This window comes from Tenrec ecaudatus, chromosome 1, assembly GCF_050624435.1.
Source record: "Tenrec ecaudatus isolate mTenEca1 chromosome 1, mTenEca1.hap1, whole genome shotgun sequence".
Lineage (NCBI taxonomy): Eukaryota > Metazoa > Chordata > Mammalia > Afrosoricida > Tenrecidae > Tenrec > Tenrec ecaudatus.
In genome coordinates this window covers 75397337-75422835 of record NC_134530.1, presented here as the reverse complement: position 1 = coordinate 75422835, position 25499 = coordinate 75397337, and the positions used below count along the sequence as shown (strand labels likewise).

General features: G+C 42.1%; 1 protein-coding gene across 3 annotated transcripts in view; it reads right to left on the bottom strand.

The window, feature by feature from the left end:
* ELAVL4 (ELAV like RNA binding protein 4) overlaps positions 1 to 25499 on the bottom strand; it is a 106811-nt gene that overhangs the window by 36988 nt on the left and 44324 nt on the right. For all 3 annotated transcript variants that reach the window (XM_075539738.1, XM_075539739.1, XM_075539740.1), the window contains one exon: positions 21232 to 21472. In XM_075539738.1, the coding sequence (XP_075395853.1) occupies positions 21232 to 21472 (241 nt within the window). Of the gene's footprint in view, positions 1 to 21231; positions 21473 to 25499 lie in introns of those variants that run through there.

The following is a 25499-nucleotide window of genomic DNA, read 5'->3' as shown; positions in this document are numbered from 1 at the left end:
CTGAATCTGAGGACTGATTTCAAGTACTTAATTCATTTATCTCATAGATATTTATTGAACATCTAAAAAAGCCTCATTTTTCTCTGCTAGAAGGGCTAGTGGGTTCAAACTGCTGACCTTTTGTTTAGCAGCCCAATATGCTAACTGGTATCAACTGGCTTCTCTTTCTCTTTGAAACTCAAACAAACAACTCCCCTCACCCCCAAACCTCAGAGCCACTGAGTTGATTCTAACTCATAGAACCCCTCTCATAACCAAATTCAAGGCCAATGACTTGATGCCCAGTCTTAGTGGTGCTCTAGAACCGGGCAGAATTGCCCTGTGAGTTTCTGAGATTGTACCTCTTTACAGAAGTAGAAAGCTCCAGCTTTCCCCACAGAATGGTGGTTTCAAATAGACGACCATTTGTATCATCGCCCAATGTATAACCTGCCCCTAGAGGAAGTTATAAGAAATCTAGAGTCAAATTATATGAAATATATCCCATAGTCTGTGGACTATGAAGGAGAGAAAGATTCTAGAAGAGATTCCGGACATGCTTAAGGTCCTTCGAATGGCTTCAAGGAAAGACTGTTGCAGGAGTAGCCACTGAATCAGGGCGCCCAAAGGAAGAGAGCGAAGATTAGGCAGTAGAAGGAACTTTTCACTTTAATCTAAGGGGCAGACTTTTGCTTTACTATAAAGAAGGAATTTCTAATAATGATTTGAAAAGTTCTGGACTGTTGTGAGAGGTGGTAAGGTTTCCATTACTAGAAGTGTACTTACCATTGCCAAGATAAGATGTAGCAGTCAATGAGACTGCTCTAAAGATTTCCTTTCAATGCTAAGATTCAAAGGTTCTCAGTTATATTTCGGAGTGGTGCAAATGGTTAAGTACTAGACTATTAGCTACAAAGTTGGTGGGTTGAACTCATCCAGAAGCATCTTGAGAGACAGGATCTACTTCCAAAAGGTCATCGTCTTGAAAACCCAAGTGGGCAGTTGTACTCTGGTCACATGGGTTGCCAGGAGTGGAAACTGGCTCAATGGCAACCAACCAACCAACCAACTAACTGTAACGAGAAATTATTTTAGACCTACTGGACACAGCTCATTTTAGTTTATTCTTCCTACTGACAAAACAAAAACGACACAGATTACTTAGCAAGTACCTATGATGAGGGGCGCCCCTTCACACACATTATGACTCGAATCTTCATAGCCCTTTCAGGCAGCCATTTCAATCATTGTTTTATAAAAGAGGAAACTAAGGCCTGGGCAGGAGAAGTAACTTAACCAAAGGTATGAGTCAAGAGAGTCGTAACTACGTCCAGCTGATGTGAGAGCCTGTACAGTTTCTGCTGTGCCTTGGTTTCCTGAACGTGTGTTCACTTCCATGCTGAAAATCTGGCCTGACATAGCACAATGTGCATGAGGCTTTGAGAGATGTGCCATTTCTAGGGCTACCTCTCCTTGTTCTTTTAACTTAATTTCAATATATAGTCCAAGACCATGCAAGGCATTCAACTGTGTGGACCAAACTATGGACAGACTTGAGAAGAATGGGAATTCCAGAACACCTCATTGTGCTCATGTGGAACCTATACATGGATCAGGAGGCATGTGTGTGAACAGAACAAGGGCAGACTGCATGGTTTGAAATCAAGAAAGGTGTGTGTCAGGGTTGCATCCTCTCACCCCACTTATTCAATTAGTCTGGTGAGCACGCTGCACGCCACAAAGAATCAGAAAAGCTGGATTCTCGGAAGAGGACTGCAGGATCAGGTTTGGAGACAGACTTATGATCATGCGATATGCCGCTAACACAACTTTATTTGCAGAAAGCGAGGAGGACTTGAAGAGCTTGCTGATAAAGATTGAAGATTGCAGCCTTCCGTGTGGATTACAACTCCATGTAATGTAAATCCAAATGCTCACAATTGGACCAACAGGCAATATATGATACATGGAAAAAGATTGAAGTGGTCAAAGATTTTGTCTTGCTTGGCTCCACAATTAATGCTCTTGGAAGCAGCAGTCAAGATGTCAAATGATGCATTGCATTGGATCCATCTGTTGTGCAAGCCCTCTTTAGAGTACTGAAAGGCAAGGAGGCGACGTTGAGAACTAAGGTGTGCCTGATCCTGGCCATGGTATTTTCAATCCGCTCATATGTCTGTGAAAGTCGGAAACTGAATCAGGAAGCCCGAAGAAGAACTGATTTGAATAATGGGGCTGCTGACAAATACTGAAAGTGTCAGCCTGTCAAAAGAACCAACAAGTCTCTCTTGTAAGACAAAACATTTAGCCAGAATGCACATTAGAAGCAAGGATGGCCAGACTTTGTCTCAGGTACTTTGGACATATTTTCAGGAGAGCCTGGAAAATGGCATCATGCTTGCAAAGTAAAGGAGCAGTGAAAAGAGGAAGCCCCTCGAGGAAATGGATCGGCGCGGTAGCTGGAGCAATGAGCTCAAACCTACGAGCAACTGTGAGGATGGCGCAGGACCAGGCAGTGTTTTGGTCTGTTGTAAAAGGGCTGCAGAGTCAGAATGAGCATGACAACACCTAACAACAACAACAACAACAATCCTCCAGGCACTGAGCGAGAACTCTGAACTACTCACATGCAGCTCGCCCCCTCCCCTCTGTGACTCACATCAGTTGTTATGTGTACACGGGTAATAAATGCAGAGGAGGACAGTCCAGGAAGAGGAACAGCATGAGCACCCCTTGAAGAGAAAGAGCTCCCACTAAGCGCCCAGCCATCACTTCCAGGAAACCACTGGTTGTTGGTATCAACTTGGATGGACGGTACTGTTTCTGCGTTGAATTTGTTCTCAGATTCGTATATGAGATCTCCCCACATCTTTGGCAGAGATTCGGGATTCATTAGCAGATGGGCTGCTATTATCTTCCTCAGTCAGTGCTTTTAAGATATCTGAGATTTTGGAGTGTGTCTGCTCTCTGCCAACAACACTATTAGAAAGACCCGGAACGCAGCCTCCCTTATTCTGAATTCCCAGAGTAGGTAAAATGACTCTGACTCAGTGCTGGGCTACTTCCAGAGGCTACATTCTGGCTTCCTAAGCAGATGTAATTTCCCACAAGTGGATTCATCATGTGGAATCAAGATGTCAACCAGCAAAATGCCTGACCCACAGTAAGCATCCAATATCAACTTGCTGAACTGAATATACTTCTCAGTGCACTCGTAGTCTTTTAAGGGTAAGGTTTTATTAATCTTGCCATGACTAAAGCCTGGCACACAGTAGGCTTTCACAGTTTATGTTGAATGAATGACCAAATTCAATAACCGAATGATCAGTAATAGAACTAATGACCATACTTGAAGTGTTCCTATGTGCCAATCATTGTATAAAACACGTCACACCTGTCATCTTGTCAACAGTCTTACACAACCCTGCCATGTAGTCATTACCATTCCCATTTACAGTCAAGGGAAACTCTGCTCTCAAGGCATATGTCCACCTAGCTCCAGAGCTCACACTGGCTTTTGATAGGATTTCTTGATTTCAGAGAGGACACCAACCAAAATCGTTCAAGTCCACGTAAAACGATGCCTCTGCACAGAGCAATGTACAGCAGGCCCACCATGCCTTCTAGCAGTCCCCCAAACAAGAAACCCGGGGACAAAGCCACCCTATTTGATAAAGGAAGGCAACCCATTCTCAAAGGAGGTTTTAATTCTTTTCGCTCCCTCTTCCTTTTGGTTTATCTTCTAAAGTAAGTTGCTCAAAATGACAGGTCTTCAAATATACATTTCAATAATAAACCTCAATAAAAGAAAAACTGAACTAAACTGAACCCCATTTTTCTTCAGTCTGCTCAGGAAAGAAAGGCATTTCATAAGATAAAAGGGTAATATCAAGGACTTAGAACAAAATGCATGGAAAGGGAGACAGTCTTCCAGGCAGTGTTCTGGGGACAAGAGGTGCCTCGGTGACAACCATCTCACCTCTCACATTTCTCAGACGAAAAAGGAGACACTTCAGACTAATGACCCTGGGGCCATGGAAGACTTTTAATCGAAGGAACATTAAATTAAATTATGTTTTGAATATTCTTACAAGGCAGGACTGAATAGTCACACATTAAAAATATATATCTATTTTAACAAGGATAGAAACAAAAAGATGCTTTTTTTTTTTTTGAAAACTCCCAGTTTGCCAGAAAAATGAGCCAGAATTCTTCATTCTTGGTGGGCTCACTCTCCCTTGAAACAAAGGTATGGGGGCTCGAGGGGGAAGACTTTACATCCAGAGAGGACGTAAACCAACAGGTGACTCCAGAAACGCTGTTGATGTTAAAGACCGGGGCTTGGCAAGCAAGCAAGAGGAGGAAGCAAAAGCTATCAGGTTAATACTAGTTACATCCACTGTAGTTAGCCTTTGGGCCGAAATGTCAGCAGGGAGGTGGGGGTGAGGTAGGACCTGTGGGGGTATTTAACCCCCAAGCAATGGCTTCCCAAACTCCTACTACAAAGCAATCTTAAAGAGGGCAAGTGGAAGCTCCTGAGACCATGTTGTCTGAGAGGGCCTGGCACAAAGTACAGGAGGTAAATATCAGCTGACTACAAATCTATTATAACTGCCTTTACTCTAAGGACTCTTAATGAGGGAGGTGAAATGAATAACTTGTCTGTACAGAGGTACATCAAGATGTTACATGTTGGCTTGAGAATGACTTTCTCTGAAAAACTTTATGTGTCATTTTTGAAGTAATGGCTTGGGTCTGCCATTAATAGCTACTTGAGATCCAAAGAAGACAACCACAGTCCTGATCATTAGAGAGTTCACTGATAACTAAGAAACAGTCTTGGATCTCAGGACAGTGGTCTGACAGCGAGCCTGGATCCCAACAGAAAGTTAAAAATCAGAAGGGGGAAAATAACCCCTACAAGAACATATTTCTTGTTTTCTGTATTATCATTTGGCTTTGCTGGGTAAGAAAAAAGGCAAACAAACAAACAAAGTCCCCCTGCTCCCTAGCCCCACCCCACCGAAACAAAATCCAAGAACAAACGAATCCATACAGAAATGGGTCTGTAGGAGGGAGTTGGAGGAGAACAGTTATTTTCTATGGTTTTCTAGAAAGCTTAAAGGGCTTCTTGGGGAGGGGCTACAGCAAGTAAGCACGCCCAGCTTTGTGATACCTAGTTAATCACATGGTAAGTGCAGAAGTGGAGGAGGACATAGGAATGTGGTGAGAGTGAAATAAAATGCAAACACTTCTGATAGATCACTCTTCTAGGCAATAGTGAATGGAAAGTCACCCTGGCAATTAGGAAATCAAATAATTTTCAACACAAATGACAGCTTGTACATCAGGGAACTGAGGAACTGTGGGGACACTAGATACAATGGCATCATTTTTGGTTATTGCTGGTAATAGGCGAAACGACTTTCCCAGGATCTCAAATTTTCCGCTTACCCATTCACATGCAGGAGAGGACCCGACTGGTTTCCTTCTAAGGAAAGGAGGTCACTATGTGAGAACTTTGCCAAACTCTCTTCTTCCCTTTGATATCCAAACTCATCAGGAAAATATTTACTGGTATAGATTATGCAAAGGCATTTGACTCTGTGGATCCTATCAAATCCTTTATGAATTAAGGTATGTCTGACTCAAGCCACAGTGTTTCCAATCATCTCATGAGCATGTGAAAGTTAGACATTGAATAGGGACATCTGAAGAAACGTGGATGCATTTGAATTCCCATGCTGGTGACAAATATTGACAGGACTGTGGACCACCAAATTACAAACACATCTGCCCTGGAAGCCACCATGGCAAGACTTGGTCTCACATACTTTGGTCATGTCATCAGGAGAAACCAGTCACTGGGAGAGGATAGCATGCTTGGTCAAGCAGAGGGGAAGCCCAAAGAGGAAGCCCCTTGATGAGATGGATTAGAAACAATGGGCTCAAGCATAACAACCATTGCGAAGGTGATGCAGGACCTGGTGGTATTTCATTCCGTTGCACACAGGGTCTCTAGGAGTTGGAACCGACTCAATGGCACCTCCCACCATCACCACCAACATCCCCGATGGAGCTCCACTCTTCTCTCCTGACTCAGAAAGTACAGCCCACACAATGTCCGAAAGAAGGGCTCTGTGGGAAACGCTAGCCATGATAGAATCCCTTTTACAACTCTAAATTCTTTCTAGTATAGACTCATAGATACACTGATAAAAACAACCCCTTTTTGAACCTAGTTGACCGCAGTTTCCCTAATTCACTTGGTCACAGAACCCTCTTTAAAAAAAATTGCTTATAAACACTTTTGGGGAAAGATGTTTAGTAGGAGTCTCCTATGAGCATTATCCTTTGTACAGGACCAAATTCTGCCTAAGGATCCAATTATCCTAAATGTGATGGAGCTTTGGTCCCCAACTCTGAGCTACATGTAGTCCCGGAGATACCTCAGGGGCCCATAGTAAACAAGGAGACCAAATCAGCAAATGTGGCTAATGTCTCTTTCCCCCACACTGGTTTACAGTTCTGTCTCTCAGAAGACATCACACAGGCTTGTTTCGGGGATAATCTAGTTATAGGACAAAGAAATGTAGTGGAGAGAGGCCAAACATCTAAAGATACATTTCTGTATCAGTACAAGAAGTACAAATCTAGTTCTAGCTCACCATGTGTGAGTAGTCAGCTTGTAATGAGCTCAAGGAATCTCACAAGCAGAACCAAAGGCCCAATGAAAATCAGAACACATTAGTGTGTGGCTACATGGGCACCCAAACAGGAGCACAATTTATAGGTACATACATACTATCTACACTTTACTAAAACTAGATGGATAATCCTAGGAGGCAGTATCAAGTAGAAGATAACAATAAAAATTTTGGTGCCAAACTTGATTTACACTTGACTCTGCTATTTGGATGCTGTGTAATCATGGCCAAGTTCTTTAATCTTTCTGAACCTGGTTTTTTAAATATAAAAGAGGGCTAATAATACCTACCCTGCAGAGGACTGTTGTAAGAATATTACACGTCAGGCACTCCTGTGTTTTGTATATACGAATGCTCACAATAACCCTATTTTACAAATGGATACAACAAGCCATAGAGTGGCAAAGAGGTTGCTTAAGGTTGCCTGGCTAGGTGTGGTTAAGCTGGGGATACAAGTTCAGGCGGTCTATATCTTAATCACCAGGCTGTACAGCCTAGCACTCACTGCCATCGAGTTGATCATGACTCCTAGACACTCAAAGGACAGGATAGGACTGGCCCTGTGGGTTTGCAAGTCTGCCTATAGGAGTAGAAAGCCTCATCTTTCTCCTTCAGAGTGGCAAGTGGCTTCAAACTGCTAATCTTGCAGTTCATAGACCAACTGTAACCCACATGCCACGGTACTGGGGTATAGCAGGTCCACAATATTCCCTAGGAGACACAAGCACACATATATACACACCCTACACCCCCTCTTCCTCTCTGGTTTTAAAATCTGCTCTTTTTGTCATTAGTTTATTACATGATGCAGATCAAGTGGGCAGCACGCAGACACTAGTTTCCCAAACACAACACTCCTATGAGGCTGCTCAAGGGACAGAAGAGCAAATTCAAGCCTGAGAAATGTTAGTTCATTCTGAACGATGACTCACAACCGATATTTTCACAAACAGTCTGCTAATTAAACTTTCTTATGAACTCTGCTAACCAATTTTTCCAATGCATGGAGGAAAAATAATTCATTATAGACCGGAATCCAAAAATCTAATATTAACCGCACAACTAGGATCTGTAGCATTGTAATTTGATCAGCTTGAGCATTAATAACAGTTAGACACTGATGTCTGAGAGAGTTAATCAGCTTTCACTGAGATGTACGTAGATAACTGAACAAAACATCTGGAGGGCCATCTAGAAAGCAAAGTCAGCTTATCACTGGGGGTTTAGTATTTGCTTCACTCTCATAAATCCCCTGCTTACAATGGCCTGTCTTTCAGGTGATCATAGCAATATCCTGAGTGGCTGGAGCACCTTAACAACTCATGGACACATCAGCAGATTAACTGATATCACAACACATAATAAGATGGGCAGTGTCAGGATTAATATCCCTCTTGTTTTTTATCATTTTATTGGGGGCACATACAACTCATCACAATCCATACACACATCAATTGTATAAAGCACATTTGTACATTTGTTATCCTCCTCATTCTCAAAACATTTCATCTCCACCTGAGTCCCTGGCAAAAGCTCCTCATTTTCCCCTCCCTTCCCGTGCCCCCCTCCCTCAGGAACACTTGATAATTTATAAATTATAATTTTGTCATATCTTACACTGTCCAACGTCTCCCTTCACCCACTTTTCTGTTGTCTACACCCCAGGGATGAGGTTATATGTAGATCCCTGTAATCGGTTCCCCCTCTCTACTCCACTCTCCCTCCACCCTCCTGTCACCACTGGCCCTGAAGGGATCATCCATCCTAGATTCCCTGTGCTTCCAGTTCCTATCTGTACCAGTGTACATCCTCTGGTCTAGCCAGATTTGTAAAGTAGAATTGGGATCATGATAGTGCGGGAGAAGGAAGCATTTAGGAACTAGAGGAAAGTTGTGTGTTTCATCATTGCTACACTGCACCCTGACTGGCTCATCTTCTCCCCATGGCCATTCCTTAAGGTGAGGTCCAGTTGCCTACAGATGGGCTTTGTGTCCCCACCCCGCACTCCCTCTCATTCAAAATGATATGATTTTTTTGTTCTTTAATGCCTGATACCTGATCCCTTCGACAACTCGTGATCACACAGGCTAGTGTGCTTCTTCCATGTGGGCTTTGTTGCTTCTTCTGCTTGTTTACCTTCAAGCCTTTAAGATCCCAGATGCTATATCGTTTGATAGCTGGGCACCATCAGCTTTCTTCACCACATTTGCTTATGCACCCACTTTGTCTTTAACGATCGTGTCGGGGAAGGTGAGCATTATGGAATTCCAGTTTAATAGAACAAAGTGTTCTTGCATTGAAGAAGTACTTGAGTGGAGGCCCAAGGTCCATCTGCTACCTTAATACTAAACCTGTAAATATATGCACATAAATATATTTACCCATCCTCATATATAAATATATTTACATATGTCCATGCCTTTATTTAGACCTCTGTAAATGCCTTTTGCCTCTTAGTTCTTTCCTATTTTCTTTTACTTTCCTCTTGTCCTACTATCATGTTCAGTCTTCATTTGGGTTTCAGTAATTCCTCTCGGTTACATTACCCTTGGTCACGCCCTACCAGGCCTCCTCCACCCTCCTCACCACTGATTTGAATATCCCTCTCTTACACATAATAAAAAGAGTATCCAAATGATATGATACACCCCACCCCTCACAGCTAGACAGAAAAGTCCTCCCATTTTGTCACGATATTATTCATAAAAGTGGCCTGATTTTTTTTTAGGATAACTTCACAAACTATTATCCTGACATTTTCAAGTATTGGACTTTTATTTCTAATCTTCAAGAAACCATCAACACTAGTGCTCAGTGGTCCAGTAGCTATTTCGGAGACTTACTGGAACATGCCATACACAGTCACGTTCACCACTCTGGAGGAGACAGGAAGAACATGGGCAACCCTCTCTGCGAAGGCTTATTTCCTGTCAAGCAGCAGATACACGTGGGTGTGTAGCCTGTTTGGCCACAATTTAAACCCATGAACCTTGGCTTTGTCACCTAAAGAATGGGGACCTTAACCATCGGACTGGTTGAGTCTTACTCACAGTGACCTCATGCTTGTCAGAGTACAACTGAGCTTTGTAAGGTTTTCAATGGCTGACTTTCTAGAAGAATATGGACTTGAACCTCCATCCTCTCATTTAGCACCTGAGCATGGTAACTGCCCTCTAGGCCAACTAGCTTCTAACATGGACATAATAAATGTAAATTTCTATTCTATTTTCCAGTTTTTGCATTGATTGCTTTCTACTTGCATCTATGTAATTGTGGACTAAACTAAGAGCAGATATCTACTTATTTTCTCCTTTTCTCTACCTTCCTGTTTTTGCTAGGGATAGGAAATGGAGAAGGAATTTTAAGATAGGTAGGCCCCTTCCATTTGTAGTCACTATGTGTCAGAAGTGACTTCCTGGAAATGGGTGTGGTTTTGGTTTTTTGGTCTGTTTATTTTTAGAATTTATTTTAAAAATCATTTTATTGGGGGCTCATACAACTCTTATCACAATCCATCCATCCATCTATTGTGCCAAGCACATTTGTACATTTGTTGCCATCATCATTTTCCACAACATTTTCTTTCTACTTGATCAACCTTGCTATCAGCTTCTCATTTTGGGGGGGTCTTTTTACAAGGAATCTCTGAGCTGTGCAATGGTTAACATTCTTGAAGGTTTGGATCCACCCAGAGGTACCTCAGAAGAAAGATGTGGTGATTTTCCACCGCCCCCCCCTCCATGAAACAGTCACTGAGAGCCATATGCAGTGGTTCTACCCTGACACATATAAAGTCAACAGGAGTAGGAAGCTATTCTACAGCAACTAGGTTTTGATGTTTTCCTCCTAGCTTACAAAGTGCTTTTATGTGAATTATTTGGTTTGAACTCCTAAGTACAATCCAAAGAAAGCTTTATCTTTTCTACTGTATAGTGAGAAAAATGTTGGCCCAAGGTGACAAAGTGACTTCTGCAGGGCCATACACATTTATTTCGTGGGTGGGTAGTATTTTCATTTCAGTCTGTTTCTGTTCTGGTTAATTCATTATGCTGTGCTGCTATTTTTGATGGGAAAACATTTGGGGGATGGGTGTACGTTTGCGGGTGTGAAGGATCAAGGGAAGTACTCTCACGCTCTTGTATTTAGAGAGTGGTCTGTCTAGGTGGGGAAAACTCCACCGACTGTGAGGGGTACTGGCCAGAGAAAAAGCCGTTGAATACTAGTTTCAGATTCCAGAGCTAGGACCAGGAAGTGGGAGTGCCATGCATGCTTCTTGCTGGGTGTCTAGCTCAGGGTTCTGGGTGAACAGGAACTAGCAAGAATTCATGTGGGACCCCTGACAAGATTAAAAAGTTGAAGTTCCTGTGTCTCCAACTTCAGAGGAGCAGTCTGACTACACACACTCAAAAACCAAAAGCCAAACTCAGAATTAGGAGTTGATTCTGAATCACAGGGAGCCTATATTACAGGGAGAACCGCTCCTGTAGATTTCTGAGGCTGTAACTTTTTCCAGGAGTAGAAAGTCTCATCTTTTTCCTGTCGAGCAGCTTGTAGTTTCAAACTGCTGACCTTGTTACAAACCCAATTTGTAAGCACTATGCCACCGGGGTTCCTGCAAGCAGACTTAGAGGCCAGCAATTCCTCACTTCAGAGCAGCAGGTGACAAGTGCCTGCTTCAGAGAACGTGTTTGGCACACGGCCTAAACGCAATGCTAGCAAAGACAGAGATTCCTCTCGGGCAGTCTGTGTCACTGACTACCCAGGCCATAAACAACAAACCAAGTCCATGGATACAACATTGGTCCAAGTTAAAAGATGAGATTTTAGGGCAAAACAAATTGTACGTATGTGGCTTTAGACTTCATATCCTGCCCTAAAATATAACTGGTACTGTCTTGACAACCAAAGGCCTGATGCCCACAGTCAATGTCTAGTAAGTGTGGTGAGAACAGGGGTGGGAGGAGGCTCTGGGATCCTGTTAGTTGCCATCACCCGATTTTCCTTGATGTAAAGAAAGCAGAGGCTAGGCGGGTCAGCACTGGGTCTGCTGCTTCTCAGCTAAGTCATTTAGCTCTGTTTCAACTGACTGCTTCTCCTTCTAGCCTCCTTTAACCAACGGATGCCATTCTCCTCTAGCTTGCTTTCTCAAAATCTATGGCTATTTTATAATCTTTTCTCTTTTCCTTATAAGCAAATTCAAAACCTTTTTGGACTAGGATGACATAAATAAGCAAGGAAAAAGATGAGAGGAGAGAAGGGAAACAAGTAAAGCAAGGGAAGAAAATAAGAGGTCAAGTAAATGCTCTCGTCCTAAGTCTTCCTGGGGCTTCATCAGCACAGTTGAGTACAGACACCACCGTTATTGAATACTTCAACAGGGGACACGTAAGTTCTGTATAGAAAAGCATTTGAAAACAAAGGTGAAACAGAGGGATTCTAAAACACACATCTTACGCTGACACCAACTATAAAATGATTTCATCTCATCCTGGTTGTTTATGATGCAGAATTCCATTAGCAGCCACAGAAATGAGAGCAATTATCCCAACTAGCTATACCCATGTTGTGATCAACACCTCATTTCTCACCAGGGCATTCGACTACAAAGTAAAGACCAAGCAGAAAAACAAACTTATAAATCAGCAAGAGCTTGAAGTAGAGAGGAAAAGAGTCACTGAGCGACTATGCACCTGACCTCAGTGAGATAAATGAGGATCACATTTTCAGCACCATAGGAAGTCTGTAAATTATCAACCTCCTTCTGTGTTAGGTCAGGTTATTTATTACCAAAGTACAAGTAACATGAGCTTTGGGTTCAAACCTTAGCTCCACCACTTATTATCTATAACCTTGGATAAATTACTTAACCTCTCTGAGCTTCAGTTATTTCATCAACATAGGGAGTTATCAGCATTTACCCCGCAGGGCAATTCTGACTATTCGATCCATGATCCTTTGAAGATGTTTCTGGAGTTTGGTTTATGTTGTTTTCTCAGCATGGACTGATTTCTCACAATCAACCCTCTGCCCAAAGGTCAAGGGCAGGCTAAGACTCATTCTTCTTAGATACTTGGCTTTGAGAACTCCTGCCCAATGTCATCGTTCTCTTATCAGAAGGCCCAAAGCTGATGCTGCTTTTGGCCTCATTTGGCCGAGGCAGCGTGGTTATAGAAACCATAGGCCTTGCTGTTGGGCAGACTCACCCCATCCAACAGCTGTCGGACGCTGAGCCTTGGCTTCTTCATCTATAAAATGGGCTTAATGCCACTTATCCTACGGAACTGATGCAAAGCTCCAACGAGATGATATACTAGCATTGTAGTTAACTCATACAGAGTAGGCCTCTGCAGTTCAAACCCACCAGCTGCCTGAGGGAGAAAGATGAGGCTTTCTACTCCTGCAAAGACTTACAGGAGCACAAACACATAGCAATTCTACTGTGTCTCATAGGGTCTCTATGAGGCAGAATTCACTGCATAGTGGTGACTTTGGATTATTTTATTTCTCTCTTAAAAATTTTTTTGTTAGTGCTACAGTTTCAATGAAATTAATAACCAATCCCACCCAAAATAGGTTTGGGTCTTAGTGAAAAACAAACAAAGCATTCCACAAAATAGCAACAGGGGATTTATCATGATAATATATTAAAAATAGACTGTCAGTCCTGTTCAACTCTGTAGGTTCTCAGCAGGCCCAGTACTTTATACCGGCTTCCCTATTAACAGGCCCTGCTACAAGCAGATCATTGTCACAAACTCTGTGTCTTTGGTTTCCTCACAGACCATGACAGAAAATTTTGGAGAAGAAAAGGGAATAACGTCTATTTGGTTTGAGAGAGAGAGATACTAAAAACATAGTGTGACCTGGCTGAAAATATAAATGTAAAAGGTTTAAACAAATGTATGTCCTCGAGCAGAATTTATCTTCTCTCTAAACAAGAAAAATCTTCTTATCAAAGCTCAATTTGGGGAATGTAGAAAAACAAAAAGGCAATGTGAAGATCTTTAGTTCTTATAAGGAATAAGGACCAATACAGAGAGTTATTTCATTAAAAGCAGGGAGGGAGACATGGATTAGGGGGTGTGGCAGGTTAAAAGAAATAATTGACCACTGCCACATGTCACAGAAGGCAAGCCACCCCCCCCAAAAAAAAAAGAACTGAAAAAGAATTTCCCATTAACAGATTTCAGAAAGCACGTTCCTCCTGCCCTGAAGCTCATGAATTAAATTTTTAGATATGTGTAGAAATTTCAGTTTGACGTTACCTTATTGCTCAGTTCCTCATCTAAATCAACCAAGTCAGTCTACAAAGAAGTCAAGAGAGAGAGCGAGAGCATGGGGCGGGGGTGGTGGTGTGTGTATGTGTAGGTGTGAGTGTGTTGGGGGAAGGATAGGAGGCCAAGTGAACAGGGAATTGGTCTTACCAACCAAGCAGTCAGCTAAAGCACAGAAATAGAAAATCCTTAAAATACCCAAGCCTGATTCACAGCCTAGGTTAAAATCCTTTGAGACATCTCTCCTGGGAAGTGAGAATACTTCCCTGTGGTTATCCAAGTTCGGAAGCAGGGCAGAACCGTGTGATTTGGAAGGAAAGATGAAGGCAAAGGGAGCCAGAGGCCAAAAGGAAACCATGCCTGGCACATAATCCTGACTAGTGCCAGCCTGGGGAAAGTGTGTCAAAAGATGCATAAAGTACTTGTCCAAACTCTAAATCTCCCAGCTCCATTCAGTTGCTAACCTGTCCTAATTAGAAAGGATGGAGGGTCTCTGATTGCCCTTGATGGAGACTTAAGAGGCGTAACGATGACATGGTTTACTGTTTGCACTTAACATTCGGACATTCTCCCAAGTTCCCTTGTTAATAAGAGCCCCTAGCCTGCTTTCTTTCTAACCCTGATAGGCTGCCAAATCTTTTACATACCTAAAATTTTCTTTTCACCCACAACATCAACCTCTGGAAGTCACCAGATCAAAGTTCTTTTATCCTTCTTTATGGAGTGTACATCAGATGATGAAAAAAAGGTGATAAATAAAATGATAGATCCAAATCTGCCTGGTTTTCCTTTGAATTCCAAAGACCCATCAAACTGTATTAAGTGCATTATCCAGATCAGCAGCTAAACCTGCTGATAAATGTTCTGTTTCCTGACCTCCACACTCCTAATGTGTCTCTCGCTGATGCGCATGTCGCAATGCTCATTCAGCTAGCCGATATCTCAGGATTTTCTTGGTTATGCATAATTGAGGTTTGGATTTAACTATACTTAAATTTAAGGCAGTATTCATTTCAATACAGTGCTTGCAAAAAAATTGGAGACAGGGAAATGTATTTCTTGCAGAGAGATGATCAGAAGTTAAACACCACATCAGATCTATTCTCCCTTGTTCAGGTAAGCAGAGACTTGTTTAATTAAAAAAACCAAACAAACACTGTTTTCTTAATGCATAGGATGCTTTTTCCAAAACAAAAGACCCAGGGCTCTAATTATGTGTTTCCTGTACCACAAGTTTTCATTCCCCAGAGATAGAAGCTGAGTTGGTTTGTTAGAGGGGAGAAATTATTTTTAGGGGAACTGCTACATATAAACGGTAAACTGGAGAACTTAGAATGTGTCGACTAATCCTCAGATCAAGCCCCAACTCTCACACTTTGAAGAAGCTAGGTCACCTTGGGCAGGTCACTCCACTGCTCCTTAAATCTAAGTTTCTTCAACTCTTGAATGGCTGTCTTGAGGAAACAGGAGGATCCACACACCAATTTTGGCATAATGCTTAGAAATACTCAATGAACAAGGCTAGTCTTGTGATTCTGGTGAGAGGTCTCAGTTTACTCTTTAAATGAGCTACCACATTGAAAGCAAAGCACACCAGGGGCACACACATACAAAAACTGCTGCAGATCGTCTCTTCTTTCCTGGCTGTTAGAACACATCATGTGAATAAACTCACCTCAGGGTTCATGAGTGAATTCAGAGCACTTTCACATTTTACGACTTTTCAGAGTTTTGATTAGTTACAGGGATCTATCAGACATGAAATATCCCACAGAGTCTATAGTAGCCCAAGATCTTTTAAATGTATATGAGCTAACAAAACAATCCCAACCCTCGTCTTCCTCTCTCTTCAACTTCAGAAGCTGTGTGCACCGTATCCAACCAAGTCTTCCTGACCTTGATGTTCTAATAGGTATGCCCACCACTGTCACGGGTCCCCTCCTGACTCTTACCTACTGAGAGGGACACACAAGATGATTGATTCACGCTTTCACAAGCCCAAAGAACAGAAGGAACCCAGATGTCACTGCATCAGAACGGGTGGTTCCTTTCACTAGAGATGTGAATCCAGACGTAAAGGAAGTGGCCAAGTACCCACCCCGATGTCCACAGTCCCAAAGTAGCTTTGTTTTGTTTTTCTTTTGACAGAATGATAACCGTAATCAAGCCAAAGATATTTTACAAAGGAGGAAACACAAAGTCAAGGTGGTGTTGAGGCAATGTCGTCTTTGTCCACTGGGGTGCAATTCTCACTAACGTCAATTTTGAGGATGCTTAATGGGATTAGGCCAGGCGGGTTCATATTAGACCCTTGATTCCTAAGAGCCATGTTCCTGCTCTACTTTCTTTGCCTCAAGCAGAGGGATAAAAATGCCTTCATCCTTCCTTAGACTGGAATTTTAGCTCTTTGCCTGTGTCTGTCTTTCCTCTACCTAAACCCTAACTTCATCTTTCGAATCTCCCACAATTGCTCCAGCTAACAGAGACCTTACCCTTTCTCAACCACCCCCTGCACTGTGGTCTGCCCCCAACACTGGTCACTCGATCGAGTCAGTTTTATAACTGAATTCAGTTGGGATTGCCTTGTCATTAAAACTCTCCCCACAGACCTCTTACTTGGCTGAGATGGATAGATCAACTACTACTAAAAACTGATTGCATGGACACAGAGCAGGACACTAAGTCCATATAAAATTCGTTTCTGCCACTGTGATGCAAACAACCACACACTTGGGAGAGGCAGATCAAAATGATTTACTTTTTTATTTGGGTCTTATACTGACTCCTTTCTAAGGATGTTATTTGTTACATCCCTTCCCTTCTCTTTTCTGCTCTTTTGGGGAGGTGTGATAACAAGATTAAAAAAAATAAAAAACTTACTGCCATCGAGTTCATGCCGACTCACAGGCACCTTACAGGGTAGGGTAGAACTTGCCCCAGTGAGTTTCCGAGACTACAACTCTTTACAGGAGTAGAAAGCTCCATTTTTCTCCTACAGTGTGACTGGTGGTTTCAAACTGCTGTTCTTGTAGATTGCAGCCCAACGTGTAACCACTACACCACTCAGACATGTACAAAAATGCAAGTCAGCATTCCAGCTCTGCTGGCTTCACAACATATCCGGAGTCACCTAACTTTGTCCTGGCTAAGTTTTTGTCTCCTCTCCTACAATACTGATCACCCAGGAACACAGACTTGGTAAGACAACCACAAGGCATGCAAATTAAAAACCAAAAGGTAACAAAGGAAAAACCCAAGACACTAAATAAAATCTTGGAAGTCCATGAGAATAACTGAGTCCCTAGCAGGGATTTGTTCTTTGTCTGAGCTTCAGTGTTGCATGAATCCTAGAGGCCACCTGTAGGTCCCTTTCTCTGAAACAGCAGAGGCTACAAGTGGATGAAGGCGAGAAGCCACGGGCTTGGCTTGCAATGCCATCGCATGCCCGCACCAGCACACAAAACAACTCATCATGTCATGTGCTTTCCCTCCTGGTACTGAGATTATCCTGCTAAGTATACTTTCCCAAGTTGGAAAAGGAAAGTCTAATATCTAAAAAGACAAGTAATAAAAATGTCCAAAAGCCCTGTGAGGGAATCTTAAAACCTGGCTCTACCAGTAAATTTGGCTCTCCTTTGAAGGAAGATGCAGGCTACACCCCCAGAGGATGTTAAATATCACTATCTTCTCCTGCCTGAATACACAGGAGTCTCGTTTAAAGCCATGGTGCATTAGGCAGACTCTCCAGAGGGTGGCCACCAACTTCTACTCAGAGGAACACAATGTTGTATTGGGTTCTGGAAGAAAGGGGCTTTCATCAGGTGTCTGAATTCAACATAGGCAGCCAGTGGCACCCTGGATGTGCTTCTACGTAAAACCATGGTTCTGGGAGCCGGAGATGAATCCCGTTCCAGCACCTACGTGAACTGTGTTGACCTTGGAAAGTTACTTGGCCTCTCTGAGCTTCAATATCCTCACCTAAGAAAATAATGACTGTTTTGAGTGCTAAATAAAATAAGGTATATCCAGGGGTTAGCACATTCCTGGCTCAGCGCTAGCAAGTTCTGGGCACAGAACAAGTGCTTGATAAACAGTGGCAATTATGTAGTCGGCATCATAAACCTTAAGTCTCTGCATGAATGTCCTGTGTTCTCAAATGTGAATTCACTGACAACCCACAGCCAGGGGTGAATGTAGTCTGCCAGCAACTGCCACCACCAGCAGTCTCCCTCTCTCTCTCTCAAGGGATCTTAATTTTATAAGCCAGATCCTTCCAAGGGCACCCATGACCATCTCTTGGGGAGTGGTGTAGGGCTGGGAAATCTTAATCTTGAATTCTTATCTCTTTGCCACCTCCCACCCCCTAACCCTCCCACTGGATATTTAGAACTCCTTCTAAACTTCACAGGATCGAGATGCATTGAGAGCTGTAGGAGGTGTTGGAGGAAAGGGGGGACTGGGATGTTAAAAATCAGGGCAACAAAAATACCTATGATGTCATTTACCCTGACTTCTAAACCACCACCAGCCGCCGTTCAATTTGCCTGGTGTGATACCTCACCTCTTCTAGGCTGTGCTATGACTTCACCCCAGATGTAGGCCTTGGGGGGTCATCTGTTTGAGTGACTCCCACTCCTTCCTTCCTCCCCACATCCCGATCTCAGACTCCTTCTCTGACTTTTAGTGTAGCCAATTAAACCTGCACAACGGGTGGATGGAGGAAATATGCTGCATCTATGGAATGGTACAGCAGGGACCAGTTTCACTGTTAATTTAAAATGCTAGAATTAATTAGGTAGTGTAAATGAAGAATTTAATAAGCACTCTTTACAACCACAAGTTCTACTTTTATTAAACACTGCTACCAAATGAGGGCAAATATCTCTGGTCTCTCTATATTTTCCTGCCTCATTCCCCTAAGTTCCCTGAAAATAAAATTCTCTCTCTCTCTTGCTCTTTTTTGACTGAATAAGAAAAAAACACATAATTATAAATTTATGCCTGAATTGTATTTCTGCTCTCAACCCGTAAGCTTCTTCTTTAGGCTCAGATGCTACTGTATGTCTCTGCTTTTGCTGGAGAGGGTGCTAAACAAACTAAAGTTGACAATTTTGGTTTTGTATACCAAATTAAAGGCTGTCTTCGAAGCTGTCACTCCTATTCAAATCTACTCGGTGAACTACCAAATTAGCATTCTTTCAGTAAAGGAATCTGCTTGTTTAAACATGTGTCTGCAGACAACAAGGAACAACACCATGAATCAGTACCTCTCAAAAATCTCACTACAGTTCTAAAGAAACTCTTCTGAAAAGGTGATTAATAATACTCACTAATATAGCTGGCAGAGTCCCTATTTAGAAGGTAAGGGTACACCAAAAATATATTTTCTATACAGGAGTGGGAGGAAGAATCATATGGTTAACCGGCTTTAATTTGGTTTGAATTATCATCCTATTATATAAAGAATATTCAGGAATCCAAGCACTGTATTTCTAAAAATATGAATAATCCTATTAAAGATGGAAGACCCAGCACTCTAGGAGAAGGTCAGTAAAATGCTGGCCCTATTTGGACAGCTCCATGTAATTTCCTTGATCTGGCTCCCTCCCACTCCACATCCCAGCCCTTTCCTGCCTAGCGACCTTCATTGAAACACACTAACCACATCTATAACACAACATACCAGTCAATCACTTGTCATAAATTCAGTTCTGACATGTAAACCCCAGGTGTTTCAAAGTAAAATTGGGCTCCATAGGGTTTTCAGTGGTTGATTTTTTAAAAAAGTTCTCAACAGCCCCCCATTTACTGAGGGGCTGCTAGGCACTAGGCACTGCATACCCAGCTTCTCACGTACTCCTCTCAAGAAGTTCTTTATGATAGGTATTATTTTCTAATTTTACAGATGAGAAAATTACGTTTGGAGGGTTTTGTGACATATTTTAGAAAGTAGCACTATTATTTTTTTATGAAATTCCACAGTATTTTATTATACCTGTTCTAATAATTCAAGTGAATTTCAACTTAGAGGGACCCTCTACGACCAAGTTGAACTGGACCATCCAGCTCCCCAGGGTAAATCTGTGTGGAGCACACACCACATCTTTCTCCTATGGAGTGGCTGGTGGGTTCGAACCACCGACCTTTTGGTGAGCAACTCAGTGCTCCCCACTCTACTGCCAGGGCCCCATGGTTAATGGGGCAGGGAAGCAAACTTTAAGAGAATACTTATATCTACATACTCACACATATCATATTCTCTGACTAGATAGTCAGAAGTTCCAGGCCTTATTTTAATCACAGAATTCCCTTTTTCTTATATTGACCAATTGCTCATCAATTACACTGTCCAGAGAAAGGGAAACAAAAGCCAACGCTCCAAGGGAGAAAGATGTAGAGTGTGAGTGATTTCCGAGTTATCGGAGAGCAGCAGCTTTACTGCCGTCATTATGTACCCCACTTCTCATTCTAGTAAGATTACAGCAACAACCCCCACCCCATCCACCCATGTCCGCAAAATAGTAAGTCCTCCATGAGCAGTTGTTGATTTGGGGAAAATCAAAATCAGTACCTCCAGTACTGAAATTATATAGGATATTCCCTCATCTTCTGTTTTCAAGTGAAAAGTCGTAGACTTCTCAAAAGAGTATCTTCAAAACAGGTAAATAAATAAAATTAGGAAATACCGCATCGGTAGATCTTTGGTACACATCTCCCCATCTTCCCTCCTCCTGCAGAGCAGTTGATTCCACAATAATTTGCTATCCATGGGGCTGGCTTCTCCCCGGGGACAATGGGCAGTTGTCACTCTTCCACAAGTTCACAATGGCCCCTTTGAGACATGTGTCTCAGACACATGAAAGATTATTGAACACACACAAACCAAATGCTCGAGAGGTCAGGACCAGATGGCTAAAAGCTAGGGCGCCTATCGGGAGGGCAGAGGACAGCAAGAAGAACTAAGGAACAAAGGCATAGGGTGGCTGATTAAGAATAAAAGGGGATACGATCAAAAGAGAATTTCCCATAAATTTGAGGAAATGCCAACATCTTCATCTGTTTCGCAGTTCCACCCATCCACAATATGGCTTTAGGCACGTGTTACACCCGTGTGTGAGTTTATGATTATGTATCCACTCCATCCTTGCAAGCAAGATACACACAGCAGACACTCAGATGCATCACCAAGTATGTGCATTTCTGCTGAAGTCTGCACATCTTATGGAACCATGTATCTGTGAGTCCCGCGCTTGGAATACTGAAAAGCATACCTGTAATTTTGTCTCTCACCAGTTTGCAGGATTCTATTTCACCAATGCTCCCAAAGAGACTCCTGAATTCCTCTTGGGTCATATTTTGGGGTAAATAGTTGACTATGAGGTTGGTTTTGCTGTCATCTGTGGCTGCGCCTGTCTGCATGGGAGAAGGACAGTTTCTATTGTTGCTGGAAGGTCCATTGCTTGTAGTGGATGTTGGGCCATTTGACACCTGAGGCTCCATGGTGCTAATTATCTAAATAAAATAAAAACCATTAGAGTTAGCCTACTGAAATCTCAAAGTCACAGTTGAATTTCCTGTTAATATTTTACTTTATAGTTGAAAGGAAAATGAATGGGATAAAGCGAGATGGAGCAAAAGCGCCTGGGTTGTGTGCACAGCCAATTTAGAGGCATGTTTTTAACCAAAATGTTAAACTCCCCCTGCTATTTTTAGGCCAACCCGTAGATTTTGAACACAGACTAGAATGCAGTGGGAACTCTCCCATTATTTTGTTAATGAAAAGCTAATTCCTGTTTTCATTACACAATCACTCTCAGAAATGTATACTTAAGCCACACCAAATTATAATTAAAATGTAAAGTAATAATCATGATTAAAATTATAGTTCCATTAAAGCTGAAAAAGCTAAATATAGAGGGCTACACTCACAAGATCAAATACAGTACCTGTTTATTCACTATCTCATGAAGTTAAAAGGACATTAAATTAAGTGGGGCCATTCCATATGGGAAGGGCTTAGATTTCTACTGGTGTTTAATTGCTGACCACACTTCAGATTTCATAAGCACATGCTAGGGAGCTGAAAAGTTGTCTCATAATTTTTCTACCCAGTCACTGATCTCTCAAGCTTCACCCAAGAATAATTTTTTTTTCTGTAACGAACATTTACTTAAAGATTTCCTTAAATATTTGTGGTGTTCCAGGCAGCATACACAGGAATAAAGAGATGAGTAAGATTTCTCCTCTACCCTCAAGGAACTTAGAGTCTAGTATAGGGATAGATCTTTGTAGAGAGCTCAAGGAGCACAACAGACATGTCAACCACCCCTACTTAGAGGTTAGGGCTATCACTTGTCAATCAGTTTGTCATTCTGTGATGGCTCGTGTGTTGCTGTGATGGTGGGAGCGATGTCACTGGTATCTCAAATGCCAGCAGGGTCACTGAGAGTGAACAGGTTTCAGCAGAGCTTCCACACTAAGAACAGATTCTGATGAAAAAATAGGCTGTCCACTTCTGAGGAATAAGTCAACCCTATGTATAGCATCATATTAGCCACTGAAATCTCATGAATACAAGCAGAATATTGTCAGAGATAGAAGATGAACCCTTTGGGTCAGAAGACACTCAAAATTATGACTAAGGGAGAGGTGCCTTCTCAAAGAAGTAAAGCCTGCGGAGGAAAGCCTTCAGGCCATTCGTTTGCTGATGGGCAATGGCTGAACATGAGCAGAAGGAGCTGCAAACATCAAGTGATAATTGGAAGTTGGAAGGTACCAACCAAAAATGAAATGGAGTGTATAAGGATCGATATTCTAGGCATTCGAGAACTGAAATGGACTGGTATTGGCTATTTTGAATCAGGGAGTTATATGGTTTACTAGGTTGGGAATGATACAATCAAGAGAAATGGCTTTGCATTCATTGTCAAAAAGGGCATTTCACTATCTATCTTGAAGTAGAATGCTGTCTGTGACAGGATTATGTCTAGGTGCATCCTGAGAAGTCCAAGAAATATAACTATGATTCATATTTATGCACTGGCTACTGACGCTGAAACTCAGAACTCACTGTCACCGAGTCGGTTCCAACACAGAGCTATCCTATGGGGCTGGGTAGAAATGCCCCTCTGGGTTTCTAAGGCTATAACTTTTTATAGGAGTAGAAAGCATCCTCTGTCTCCCAAGGAGTTCTGAAAAGCTGACTTTGTGGCTGAAAACCCAGTGTAGAACCACGATGCCATCAGGGTCCCACTAATGCTTTTGATGCAGAAATTGAAGAATTCTTCTGTCTGAAATTGATATGCAATCAAGATGCACTGATAATTATTAGTGACTGGCATGCAAAAGTGGGAAATGAAGAGGAAGTAACTGTAGTTGGAAAACAGGTTCTTAGTTATAGAAACAAAGCTGGAGATCACACCATAGAATTTTAGAAGACCAACAACTTCATTGCAAATACCTTTATTTTCTGACAACACAGAAACTTCTCCAGATGGAATACACAGAAATCAAATTGATGACATCTGTGTGAAGAGATGATGGAAAAGTTCAATATAAGAAGCTAAAACCAGATCAGAAGCTGACTGTGGAAAAGTCCATCAAATGTTCATGTGTAAGTTCAGGCTGAAGTTGAAGAAAATTAAAGCAAGTCCACAAGAGCCAAAATACAACCTTGAGTATATCCCACCCAAATTTCAAGAGCATCTCAAGAACAGAGTTTATGCATTAAATACTACTGACAGATGACCTATTTAGCTGAGAACAGCAAGAACATTTTGAAAATTGCATGAATAAAGCAAAATGTTATTAAAAATCCAGAAAAGATCAAAGTGGATGTCAGAAGAGACTCTGAAATTTGCTCTTACCCATAGAGTAGTTAAGGCACAAAGAAGAAATGATAGAGCCAAAGAGTTGAACAGAAATATTCAAATGGAAGCTCAAAAACACAAAGTAAAATATTATTATAAAATATGCAAAGATATCGAGTTAGAAAACCAAGAGGAAAGAACATGCTCAACACGTCTGAAACTGCAGGAGCTCAAGAGAAAATTCAAAGTGCAGTATTGAACTAGACAATTCAAGTGGCATATTGAAAGAAAGTTCAAGTTGTGGTGTTGAAAGACTCGACGGGCAAAATATTGACTGCCGCAGGAAGCATCAAAAGAAGAGGGAAAGAGCACGGAGTCTCCGTGACCAACAGAACTGCTCGGCATTCAACCGTTTCCAGAAGGAGCGTGAGAACGAGAGGTGATGGCACTGAGAGAAGTAGTCCAAGCTGCACGGAAAGTCATTAGACTAAAACAAGGTGCCCAGAATTGGTGAAATCGCAACAGAAATGTTTCCAAAGCTGATGAGGCCCTGGAAGCACTTACTCTTCTATGCTAGGAACTTGGCCAACTGACTGAGGAGATCCACACTTGTACCCATTATAAAGGAAGGTGACCCAATAGAATGTATAAATTATAGACCGATATCACTGATATTACATGCAAGTAAAATTTTGCTAAAGATCCTCCAACAAAGGTTGCAGCAGTATATCAATGGGCTGCTGCCAGAGGTTCAGGCTGGATTCAGAAGAGGACTTGGAACAACGGATCTCATTGCTGATGTCAAGTGGATCTTGCCTGCAAGCAGAGAACACCAGAAAGGGGATCACTTGTGTATAATTGACTATGCCAAGGCATTCCACTGTGCAGATCATAACAAACTATGGACAGTCTTGAGTAGAATGGGAATTCCAGAACACTTCTTTGTGCTCCTGCTGACCCTGTACATGGATCACGAGGCAGTTTTGTCAATAGAACCAGAGAATATTGCATGGTTTAAAATCAAGAAAGGTGTGTGTCAGGATTGTAGCCTCTCACCATACTTGTTCAATCTCCATGCTGAGCAAATCATCAGAGAAGCTGGATTCCATGAAGAAGGATGTGGCATCAGGATCAAAGGAAGATTATTAACAACCTGCAATATGCAGGTGATAAAACCTTGCTAGATGAATGTGAGGAGGACTTGAAGCACTTGCTGATACAGATCAAGGACTGCAGTCTTCAGTGTGGATTACAAGTTGCTGTAAAGAAGGCCCTTATTCACAACTGGACCTATAGTAGCATCATGATCAATGGAGGAAAGATGGAAGTCCTCAAGGATTTTGTCTTGCTTGGATCCACGATCAATGCTCATGGAAGGAGCAGTCATGTGCTACAGCAAGGACGTCACTTTGAAAACTAAGATGAACCTGACCCAAGCCATGGTGTTTTAAATTGTCTCATCAGGAAAGGCCATTCCTGGAGAAGGACATTGTGCTTGGTAAAACAGAGGAGCAGCAGAAAAGAGGAAGGCTCTTGATGAGATGGATTGATTGACATAGTGGCTGCAATAATGGGTTCAAATTTAAAAACAACTGTGAGGATGGGCAGGACCGATGGCGGTGTTTTATTCTGTGGTACACATGGTTGCTTTGAATAGGAACTGACTTGACGGCATTTAACAATGACATAGGTTAAGGGGATTCAGCAGAAATCCTGAGAAGATAGTGCTG